Source organism: Syzygium oleosum, unplaced genomic scaffold (assembly GCF_021117445.2).
Source record: "Syzygium oleosum isolate NSW1041296 unplaced genomic scaffold, Sole_v2.1 Sole_v2.18, whole genome shotgun sequence".
NCBI classification, from domain to species: Eukaryota; Viridiplantae; Streptophyta; class Magnoliopsida; order Myrtales; family Myrtaceae; genus Syzygium; species Syzygium oleosum.
In genome coordinates, this window is record NW_026607502.1 from 3,781,781 (window position 1) to 3,794,074 (window position 12,294).

At 40.1% G+C, this 12,294-nt stretch overlaps 1 protein-coding gene across 4 annotated transcripts; it reads right to left on the reverse strand.

The window, feature by feature from the left end:
- Nucleotides 1-1,627: 1,627 nt before the first annotated feature.
- On the reverse strand, nucleotides 1,628-9,095 carry LOC115682078 (phytochrome E). Of its 4 annotated transcripts, XR_008818398.1 has the most exons (5): nucleotides 6,682-9,093; nucleotides 5,111-5,918; nucleotides 3,533-3,826; nucleotides 1,969-2,246; nucleotides 1,628-1,863 (listed from the first exon to the last, which is right to left on the reverse strand). XR_008818398.1 is itself a non-coding variant. In XM_056319603.1 (4 exons), the coding sequence occupies exons 1-4, from the start codon at nucleotides 8,720-8,722 to the stop codon at nucleotides 2,021-2,023; spliced, it is 3,120 nt and encodes a 1,039-aa protein (XP_056175578.1). In that variant the 5' UTR covers nucleotides 8,723-9,095; the 3' UTR covers nucleotides 1,628-2,020. The 4 variants fall into 4 exon arrangements, 3 of the variants coding, with proteins under 3 accessions (XP_056175578.1, XP_030462082.2, XP_030462081.2); XM_056319603.1 differs by having other exon boundaries at nucleotides 1,628-2,246; nucleotides 5,111-5,669; nucleotides 6,682-9,095; XM_030606222.2 differs by having other exon boundaries at nucleotides 1,628-2,246; nucleotides 3,533-3,823; nucleotides 6,682-9,094.
- Between the last annotated feature and the right edge of the window lie 3,199 nt (nucleotides 9,096-12,294).

A 12,294-nucleotide genomic window follows, 5' to 3' on the forward strand; every position in this document is an offset into this window, starting at 1 on the left:
GCCATGTCAATCTCAAGTAAGGGCCCGAAGTGGCCATGACCATTTCAAATAAGGGCCCGACCTCACGGGTCACAGGCTAGCCAAATATTCTGATTGATCTAGGGTATTTTCTTTTGACAGCAATTTTAATTTTAATTTGTCTTTTTCATTTTTTTCCATTTTTTTCTTTTTCTAGTTTGTTCTTCGCCGGTCTAGTCGCCGACCACCGGCGATGCCCATTTGGTCGCCGACCATTGGGTGAGGGTTGCCCTCACCCGATCTTGTGAAGGTCGCCCTCACCGACCTCAGGCCACCGGTGAGGTGACCTCGCCCAAATCTGGTAAGGCCGACCTTACCCAAGCGAGATCGTCCCTCGCCTATGGCCAGCAAGGGTGGCCTTAGCGCCGCCCTTTTCGGGCATCACCGATGGCGAAGAAGAAAGAAAAAATCAGAAAAAGGAAAAAAAATTCAAAAAAAAAGGTAAAAGACGAAAATGTCCTTGATCATCCGAAAAGTCAAGCCACTCTTTAAAGCTGACATAGCCACGTTAGGCTCTTATTTTGAAAAATAAGAGCACTTCATGCCCTTATTTAAGAGTGCCCTTATTTGAGAGGGCTCTTACTTGAGATAATGAGGGCACTTCAAGCCCTTATTTAGAATTTTCCATTTTTCCTTTTATTTTTGAATTTTGTATAGATTTTTTTTTTTTGAAAAAATAGCAACATGTTCATATGATGTTTTCTTTTTAGAAAAATACTCATCAGTAAGAAAAGAAAATGATGCGAGGTTTTTTCAATTATTTCGTGCGATTAAAGCTATTTTCAACCAAAAAAAAAAAACCTATGAATTTTCCGCAATGTTGCACGAAAAATGAAAATTAACGGAGCACACACTTATTATTAGCATGTGCATGAAAACCAATCTCGATTTACATTTATTTGACGACTCTCAATTTGACTACTATTTGATATAAAGTATGTAAAACATTTTAAAACTGCACAAATATGGGCATATATACAAAGATATGCAATTTGCATAATCATTTAAAATTTAAATAAGTCAATAACATATGTTCTACTTAGAGAACCCAAAGAACAAGCATTCACGAGTTGGAACGATTCACAAACTAAATATCGCGTTCAAAGAAAGATGCAATTTTAATATACTTGAGTTTTTGCTGTATTATTCATCTTGGACATTAGTAAGCATTAATCTTAGTATGGAATTGTTTTCGTGGCAATGCCGGGCAACAAATCTTCTTCTTCTTCTTCTTCTTTTGTAATCCAAGGGCACGGGCTTGGAGATTCGGCAAAAACCCGTTGCCTACTCTCTCCCAGTAAAGCCTTCTTCTGCCAGATCTTGAACTGCACATACAAGACTTTGGCCTACATTTCAGATTCAAGATCTTCAAAACCCGACATACTCGCATAGATTTAACGAGCTAGTATGGCGGATCTAAAAAACACACCAGATGGACAGTGCACACTTTATAAGGCGAAGTTTGAAGAAAATCCATTAGCAGCAGCATCACCATGAATAGTCCGTCTCCCATCTACTTGTAGTATAGGACAGCAATGCTATCGTAGCCGATCTATTCATGCTGTGAGTTGTAACAGAAGACAGCAATACTATTGCAGCATGCACAAGATGCAGCAAAAGAAGGATCCCATCTTTCATTGCCCAGCCTATCCACATGTTACAGAAGCAATTGCACAAAAAACACAGGCATTATTTGGGTTACAAAAGGAAGACCGAGCTAGCTTATCTTCTCCATGGAGTTTCTTTGCTGACCAGGGGAATCATTACTTACTGGCACAGCTTATCCCCAGATACTTGTGAAGGGGGTTCCTAATAATCTCCACAGTTCTCGCCAAAAAAGTGAACCTGAATTCAAGAGACCACGTATAATATGCCGCCTGTACCAAAGACCGCTTTCTTGGGCAACGTTGTGTGTGTCGTGATAAATTGGGCGTAGCAGAATGCATTGACCTCGAGTATAAGATTATAAGAGAGACTGTCACCTCAACATGCCTGTTTCTGGTTACAGCATCTTGTGTCTCTCTCTTTGCGTTTTAAGGTCGAGGTCAATGACAAAGTAACATCTCTTGCTCTCTCTAATATAGTGGACCTGACCATTCATTTTGTTGAGAAGTTTCCGCGACAGGTTTAGACCGAGGCCCTCCCGTGTACTTGTACCCCACTGATTCTCTCCGTCAAACATATCATCGATCAGAGCAGAAGGCAGACCTTGCCCGGCATGTATCATCCTACATAAACAAGGAGACAAAAAGATTAGCATGGAAAAACTACTATATAGCGAGGAATAAGACAAACCAAAATTGTAAGTCAGCAAATTATAATAATAAAGACTGGCACAAGTCCAGGCTTCCATGCTGGGGGGCTTATGATACTGCTACCTTTCTGTACAGTATTCCTCAGCTTAGGGGTCTATTGCCTTCTATGAAAAAAACTTTGAAGCTTTCAATCAGGGACAGTTTATTCAAATTGAATCTGCATTATTGCCATCACTTGCAAGGAAAACGTAACTTCACTAAGACTCCGTTTGTTTCGCGGAAATGAATGATCAGAAAAACATTTTCCTAAAACCGATCACTTGTATCGCTTAAGATGAACGAACGAAAAATGTTTTCATCGTCCATGAAAATGTTTAAACATAAATTGTTGTTGGCAATAAAAACATTATTCATTGACTATTAATTTCAAGCGATACAAGCGACCATTTTTAGAAAAATGTTTTCCAAATCATTACTTTTCCGCGAAACAAACGGAGCCTAACTTCAAAGAAAGACCTACGCATGATATGCATGTTCACTTGTACCTCTGATATAAGAAAAACCTGATCTCAGAGGCTAGTCTAGTCATTACGACATTAATGCGATGCTGACTGTGTTTCAAATTTAAAAAAAAAAAGGTCTCCATTTGGCCAATGCTTTCAGCAGATGTTTTGTGATTCATAATCTAAGAAGCAGAAATTAGAGCAAACTTTCTAGCATCTCTTACACATAATCATCACTTGGGAAAGACAATAAATTGACCGTTCTGGGATGAAACAAAATCCTCATTCAATTTTGATTTTTCTTGCTGCACGTATGACATGAGGATAGTAATAATAGTATCACAAATTCCAAACAAGATCTCAAAAGTTTATTGTCTGCATGTCCATCAGAAGTTGCAATCCATAATTTTGGTACTATGATATGTAAACGCAGTTAAGATGGACAAGCACCATCAAGAGCCTTCATCTTTGGCTACATTACAGGTGGCAGTAGGATCGCTTTTAAAGTATGAGACAGAAAAGCATATCTTCCACAGTTTAGAAATGAATAAAAAACAAAGACAATTTTCTTCGCAAAAGGACGAAACAGAAAAATATGAATCCATGACTAAAAAAAATGAAGAGTGGCCGTACTATGTGTGCAGTTATCAAATTACTCTCATAATTAACTAATTAAGTTTTTAACTGCTGCTTGTTATAGATCCAGAAGACCAATTCAAGAATAAATATAGAATGTCTGACACAGTCATTCAGTACCTGATTTGTATCCGCACGAATTCACTGCCATCCTGTATAAGCTTCAACCCAGGCAAAATCTTTATTTCCACCCAGCCATCTGGTGAAGAGGCATGGTGCACAACATTTAGCAAGAAGTCCGATAGAACAAGTTGAAGCCTAACTTGGTCACCAAAAAGGCTCAGATTTTTCATTTCCTCTGGAATTTCGTGAAAGAGCTGCAAATTCCTTTCTCTCAGTGGGATCATCACTTGACTAATGACGGTATCTAAAACACTTCCCAGAAGAAATTCTTCCATGTTCAGATCCACTCTTCTGCATTGACCAGCATAATATACAATTCTAGGCATCACTCAGCTTAGAAAGAGTAAACTGAGAGGGAATAAAAGAAACAGCACTAAAGCATCATGAAGTACTGACTTGCACATAAGTAGCAATATTGTGACAAGCATGCATTTAAATACGTTTTACCAAAACCACGGAACAAATTGACTGAGAAAGGATGAACGACTACAGATCTGGTGAGGGTTAAACCTCTTCCTAACGTTGGATTTACTTAATGCTTGTTTGAGTGGCGAGAAAGAGAGTTCGTCTCTTAGATTCACATGAATTGAGCATTTCGCGTCCTTGCACTGCCATGACATGTCACACTATGATATGTCAAAGTAGCCACTGAATGAGAGTATGATATGTCAAAGTAGCCACCGAATGATATAGTAATTATCCTTCAAAGCCAATGAATTGTCCTTAGTTGTCCTACTCATAAAAGGAACTCTCAGAAAATATACGCGGATATGTGTATGAAACTTGTTAAAGCATATTCATATCAAACCACCCCTTCATCTAATAGATAGTTTCATAAAACTTTACATAATATCAAAACAAGAGATCCTGAGCTCAAATCTTCCTAATCCCCTATTTGTCTCCCATATTATATATTTCCATACTTTAATCTTAGGTCAAAGTCCAAACTACGAATGAGGGGGAGTGCTAGAGTATTTAATAGTAAACCACACATTCATTTAAGAACTCAAACTTTTAGAGCAATTGGTTGTGATAAAATTTTAAAAATGTTAAAATAACTTACATCGCTTGTCCACAGGATTTCAATAGGCATTATATTCATGTAGTCTCCATCCACTTATTAAGCTTAAGCTTTGGATTGGACTTTCCAACATGGTATCAGAGCTAAGTTCCACCACGTGCCATATTCTGTCTGGGTCACTCGTGAGAGGGGATGTTAAAGTATACCACATTGTTTATCAACGGGTTTCCATAGGCCTTACATTCACGTAGTCTCCCCCACATTTTGACTTAATCTTTTAGGTTGGACTATCTAACGAAACCCATCACCAGAACAAGGATTTTGACTGGACTTATCCTCAATTGATGCAATTTTCTCTCCGGTCTGAAATACAATTAGCCCAAATCTAAAGAACAGCAGTCTCAAATTTTAATGTGTCTAAAACGGTCATAAATTCAAAAAGAGAATGATGAGATATGTTCCTTATGCTAGCAGCTTGCAAATACAAAAAACAAGTACAATAAGAATTACCCAGTATTAAGCAACTCAGGGGCCTTCATGACAGAGATACCTACCCATCATGTAAGCTTCCGAAATCCATATCCTCTATGATCGTCATGATCTGTCTTTCACAAGCATCACTTGTATTAAGAACTTGCTTCTGGTTATCGGAAATAGCTGTATTTTCCAGAAGTTTGTGGGTAAACCTGATACCATTTAAAGCATTTTTCATTTCTCGACGTACATAAGCCAACTCCTTCAGTTTCAAAGCACACTGAGCATCCTCTTGGCCTTGTCCTTCAGGGATTAGCTGTGCATCAGGTGTAATAATTTGCAAGAAGCAGAAGCATCCAACAATGTTTCCACCTGTATTGGTTCTCCGGCTTGCCGTTAAGGAAACCTCCACAAACTTCCTCTTTCGATCGAAAAAGCCAAAAGGGAAGTTCTCGGTGTCTTGTCCACTTATTCCTTGATACAACAGAATCATAAATTTAGTGAGAGTCTCCTGACCTTTTAGTCGACAGTACCCGCCAAAGATCTCTCCAGGAAGTGTTTTACCTATGACCTCGTGTCTCATCCAACCAGTCAGCTTCTCCATTGCGGCATTCCATTCAGAGCAGCAACCGTTATCATCTGAAGCGAATATAGGAGGAATTAATGGGCTAAGACTCTGTATGATAGCTTTGTAATCACCTTCCAAACGTACAAACTTATCCATCACCATCTTCTCACATGTGATGTCTTGACCAACAAAACATACCCCAATGACATTGTTTGTGTAGTCTCTACTTGTGCAGGCATTTGCCAAAATATAAACAACTGAGTTCTGCAGATGAAGACCAAAAGCCCTGAATTTTAACTCAACATTTTTATCCTCCTCACCTGGATATCATAAAATCAAGTAAAAGTGACGTTCATGCCATTAATCAGACTAAGACTATAAGTATGAAATCAAATCGCCAATTTCCATCTAAATCTACCTCGCACTGTAAACAGAAATGAATGATGACAGACAAGGAAATCACTAACATGTTGATGTAATACAGGGTATTGTCACAACTCTAATATAGTGGATACTATAAGGAATACTGGTTTTAGAGGCTTCTCTTTGATATGCCTCACTCATCACAATGTGGAGGAAATAATCTCTACTTCAATCACATTACATTTGCACAACCAGCATTCAAACCTAATTAAAGAAGAGACCAAGAAACCCACTGTGAAAAATTGGCATTCGTGTGGACAACATATCATTCAAACATCTTCATGGGACTCCTACTAATTGCTAAAGTCTAAAAAATGAAAACATGGTCAAAGTGTCTTGCTAGTGATAGAAATAAAGGTGCTAAGTGTTGAATAAAAATGAATCTCTGAGAAGATTAAAACTAACCAACAGAATGACTGAGGCAATTCTCAGTGAACTCAGTAGAACAAACAAACAAAAGGACATACTCAAAGCAATGATGTAGTTTATGCAGATGCAAGAGGAAGTAGCTTCACAAGCCCGTTCTCTGCAAATGTTTACAAAGAGAACTGAACAGAAAATAGAGACTAGAGAATCACAAGACAGGAAACTAGCTGATAGACGAGACCGATGAATAACTTCTGCAACTGTTGATATGGGATAAAAGGAAAAGAAATTTACCCTGCAAAGCTCTACATAAAACATTTTCAAGAGTTCCACGTGAGTCCTCGTGGATAAATTCATTAATCAGGGACTTCCCAATAGCTTCATTAGTTGGCAACCCTGTTAATTCAGCCATTTTTGCATTCCACCCATTAATAAGACCGGCAGAATCAACTCCAAATATAGGAGCGGTTGCAGTTTCAATCAATCTAACCATCTCACATGCTACCGAACTGAGTTCATCTATTTCGTGCATCTTGGTATCAGTTCGCCCTGCAGATGTCAGGGACTTAGGACCCCTGACATTAATATCCAGAAACGAGTCTCTCATTATAAGCTGCAATGAGTGGATTGCATTAATTTCCGAGACTTCCCATGGCAAACTTTTACACTTAACTACTTCAAGAAAAGCTTTAAACGATGATCTTGGATGCATCCTTCCGCCATCATCCTTATCTTCAGGATGATGCTTAGCTCCACCCCATTTCATTTCATTTGCTGTATGTGACCTGAACCAGAACAATATATCCCTCGAAGTTATTCTAGCGGTAGCCATGCCACAAACAGCATCACCCAATGAAGCCGCCCCAGGGTAATCAGCATCGGCCAGACTATCGGTACTCAGACCTGTAGAATCCCCATGATTTGTAAGCAGCCACTCAGCAAGGTCCTTCACTTGTGCCTCACTAGGAGTCACACCCAACAACCAACAATTCCCACCATAATATAATGCAGCTCCATCACACTTGACAAGATCCATTACACTAGGTGATTGAGTGATGATACCAAGCGGGGCATCTCGCAGCAGCATGTCACATAATAAAGTTTGTGTCCTCAGAATTTTCTTTTCTGCCAACTGTGACCCCAATTGCAGCTCCATATGGAGCTGCAGCCCAAATGCTTGCATGAGGAACTCACAAGCATAACGAAGCGGGAAAGGGACGTAGCGTGGGGAAGTATGGTGGCACACTACCAAACCCCAGAGTTTCATCGAATCACCGCTGTTGACAATAACAGCCATCACCAATGACGCAACGGAACCCATGTTTGCCATGTACTGTGTGTGACACCCATGAGGTGATCGAATGGTCGAATTAACCAAGCAAAGAGGCTGCTTTAATTCTTCGCTTTGGACAACCTTTACTGGATCTGCGTTGCAATCACAAATCATCCTAACACGATTTTGCTTGAACAAAAAACGAGCAGCTTGAGGGATATCTGTCGCAGGATAATGCAATCCCAGGTATGGTTCTAGATCAGACCTTCTGATTTCAGAAATGACTTCACCGTGATCATCATCATGGAACTTATATACCATAACCCTGTCATATCCAGTCAACTTCTGTACATCCTCCACAACTGTATCACAGAGCAGGCCAGTATCTCCCCCAGGAAGTGACTGCAACCTAGAAAGCGCGCGAACAGCTAACTTCTGAGACTGCACTGCCCCGGCAAGAGACATCGCAGGATCGCCAGACCTCGCAGGCTCCAAATCTATCACAATCCCCACATCAATCCTATGAAGTATAGCATAATACGGTTTCTGGGTGCCCCGAGAATAAACCCAAACCGGGTTCAACAGCGAAATCTCCCTCGAAGCTGCCGCTTTCGCCAGCGAAGCACCCGAAGAAGGGGTAAAAAGGGTTCTTGCATCAACCCCAATCAGACCCTTCTCTGATCTTGACCCCAAAAACTCACTCTCAAGCCTAATCCCCAGCAAGTGAAAGCAATTCTCGCTGTAACCGATGATCCTAAAACCCGGTTCTTCGACGGCAAGCATACAACCAAAGGGCTGAGTGAGGCCACCCCTTTGGATTCTTGACAAGTAGGCGGTGATTTTCTCCTCGGGCGCAAACTGAGGAACGCCCATGACCGACTTGGTGTAATCGAAGGACTTACCAGAAACGCTGGACTGCTCAAACTCAGCCATAAGCACGGCATCTGCATTGTAGTGAGCAATCGCTTTGTCCCTGCTGTTGCTCTGTCTCATCGTGTCGCTTCCAGCAGATGAAACCAGGGTCGTGACGTTGTGCTTCTTCTGGTCTCCTCGCAGTGCCATCTCGATATACTAACGAGTTGGTGGGTATTTGAGTGGGATTCTTGTGGGCATGGCGGGTTTTGGAGGAGCAGGGGCGGGAGTTGCAACAGTTGGTTCATTATCATCATTGTCCTTGTTGGTTCCACTTCTTGATTCCCGCTGCAGCTTCCATGCGTCTTTTTCATCCTCTCTCGCAGGTGGGTCTGTCTCCTCCCCCCTTTCCTCCGTGTGTAGCTTTGAGGAACACATGAACTAGTGGCTTCTAATCGAATGTTGTCCCTAGTACGATCTGTTCTCCTCGATTGTGATTGGACAAGTGAAGAGGTGAGTGTGTGTGTTTGTGTGGGTGGAATGGATTTCAATCGCCTGCTCTCGCTGTCTCCGTCTTCATCGCACAACCAGGGCCACATTTCTTGACATTGGCCAAATTTGCCAATTCTAGTTGCAGCAAAACGTTGCCAAATGTGCCCACCAGTGTTTGCCTCTCGAGGGAACACCAGGGTGACAAACATGGTGACAAAAGTGTTTTTCGTTCTTTTGCTTTCCTTCTTGGAAAACATGAAGAGTTTGGTTAGTAACTTTGATTTCGGGAAAATTACTTAGCACGCCGAGACTGCTTGATACCATTTCTCCGCGATTTCACCCGTGAAAAGAGCTGCTGGAACTTTGATATTCTTAATAAACGTTGTACAAGAATAAATTTAATGCCTTGACCACCAATCCCATGTGAGATCTTGTACCACTTGATTCTTTTAAGAATTTAGTTAGTTATAAATTCGTAATATCCAATAAAACTATTGGATGCTTCAAAGCTCGCCTTGTTGCACAAGGACTTAAGCAGCAGGCCAGATTGGATTATGAAGAGATAGCCCGCGAAACCTATTACAATTTAGGTTGTTCTCTCTATTGCGATTTCATCGGGGATGGGTCATACGTCAACTTAACTTTAAGAATGCCTTCTTGCATGGCATTCTTGTGAGAACGTTTACATGCGCCAACCTCTCGGTTTCTCTCATTTTGAGTTCCCAAATCAGCTCAGCGGTGCTCGCGGGGCCTCGCGCGGAAGGGTCGGCGCGAAGGGTATTTTGCCTTTTTTAAAAAAACCCTCTCAAAGCCCATTTGTAAAAAAATTAACCAAACACTACTTGGGTCAAGAATAGCTTTGCAAATGAGTTTTTAAAAAGCTCCACACGCATGGTTTCATGGCTTCAACAACTTTTTATTATATTTGGGTTTCATGGCGAGTAAGACCGATCATTAGTTGTTTGTCTATTCTTCTTCTTGAGGCCATCAATATCTTCTGCCATATGGTGATGATATCCTTGTCACCAAGTGATATACTCTTCAGTTATTAAGGTCTTTACTACGAAGAATCTTGCACCACTTCACTATTTCCTTGGCATTGAGATTTATCACCGCTCTAACGGTACGCTTTTATCTTAAGTCATGTATGTTGATGACATTTTGCGTAAGTTTGACCTTGTTAAGGTCAAGACTGTATGTACTCCATGGCCGTATAGACTTTGCTGTCTGCTAATGATGGTGATCTTTTCACTTTTTTGACTTTGTATCTACAGATGGTTGGTACTCTACAATATGTATCCATGACCAGATTTGATATTAGTTTGCTATGAACTTGGTTAGTCAATTCATACATCAACTTAGATTACCTCATCTATAGGCCATAAAGCATATATACCGGTATTTAGCTGGCACATCCACCCACGGATTGCTCACTGAGCTGTGTTCTCCTACTTCATTGACTGCTTATGTTGATGCAAACTGGGCTGGATGTTCCAATACTAGACGGTCCACCCCAGGTCTTTGTGCTTTTCTAGGTGCCAATCTTGTTTCATGGAGTGCCAAGAAGCAACCCAATGTAACCCGTTCTAATAGAGAGACTGAGTATCGTGTTGTCGCTCACTATGTTGCTGAAACTATTTGGATTCGTCTTTTACTTTGTGAGCTCAGTATCCCCCTTTTTAATCCTCTCACCATTTGTTGTGACAACCTATCTTGCTCTCAACCCTGTGTTTTATGTTTGCACCAAACACATTGAATTGGATTTTCACTTTATTTGAGAGCCGGTTGCTTCTGGCGATCTATGTGTTCGCTAAGTGTCTACAACAGATCAACTGGCAGACATTTTCACCAAGGGATTCCCAACACCTCCCCCACTCTCTTTGGCCTTCAACTTCCAACAAAAGTATTGAGGCTTGATTTAATTGGCCATTTTGGTCTATTATTGTTAGTCAATAAACCTAAGGCAAAGGTTTCGACTACAAAATAATTGTAGAGTTAACCATATAGACACTATCTTCTTGAATTCAATCAATCACCAAAAGAAAGAACTCGTTTATTTGAGTGTAGATCTCACATTATGGGCCGCTAATCGATATGTAGTTTCTAATTCTCGCAGCTCGTCAATCGTTTATCATTGAGCATGTATTTGATCAAAGTTTTATCTTGGATGGCCCGGGTTAAAAATAAAAATATTTAATGAAATTGGAAACTCGATACTAAAATAATTATTTCATAAAAAAAAGGAAAACTAATATTAGCTTTAGGGGAATTACAAAAAATGGTCGACGTACTATTGCGCATATTCAGCTTTGGTCCCCATACTTTATCCCGTGTCAGAATTGGTCCCTAAACTAATCTTTGGTCACGATTTCAGGACGAGTCTGGTTACCATCCCAACGGCGATAGAAAACGCTGGACCAAGCGTCGGAGGAGAACATGTGGTCTCGAGGTGGAAATAAAAAACTGAGTAAACTTTTTTAAAATGGTTCCCATGCTACTGTACACGTTCAATTTTGGTCCCTGCACTTTATTTTGTGGTCCATTTGACCCCTAAATTGATCTTTAATCGCGATATCGGTAAATTTCGCATTTCCAACCAAAATGCATAAAATTCACTAAATGTTGGAGACCAATATGTGATGTCGGCGTGCAAAAAAATAAATGGAAAATTTATGACCTAGGCGTGAAGTTGTAGTAAAAATTTGTTCAGATCATACATTAGCAGAATGCCCCAAAAAGCAATACTCAAGTATTAAGTATTATGGGAAACCCGTTACTAGACTATAAATTATTATTTTATTTTGCAGAAATTATAACAGGCTGATGCCATATGTTAATCTTTAGGGCTTAGTTAACATTCTTCATTTGGATTTGGACCGAAGAACGTAGAAAATTGTACAAAAATCAAGGCTAAAAATCAGTTCAGGGACAAATTCGGTTAAAAAGTAAAGTATATGGACCAAAATTGAATAGGGACAATAGTCTATGATCCATTTTTGTAATTTTCCCCTCAACTATTTAGGGATATCTCAAATCAAGTCACTATAGTCTGAAAATGATTTTCAATCGGACCCCATCGCATCAACCATCTATTACTTGTCACGTCCGCCTCTGAGATTTGGTTGATATAAATGTTTCATAATTCAATTGGAAATTTCAGTTACACTAACTTTATTCGATAATTTACTCGAAAATCCAAAGAATGTCAAAATCAAGTGTGAAAACCGCTTGCTTAAGCTATTAACCAAGGGTACATTTCAATTGCATGAGTTTCAATCGAGATGGAAGGT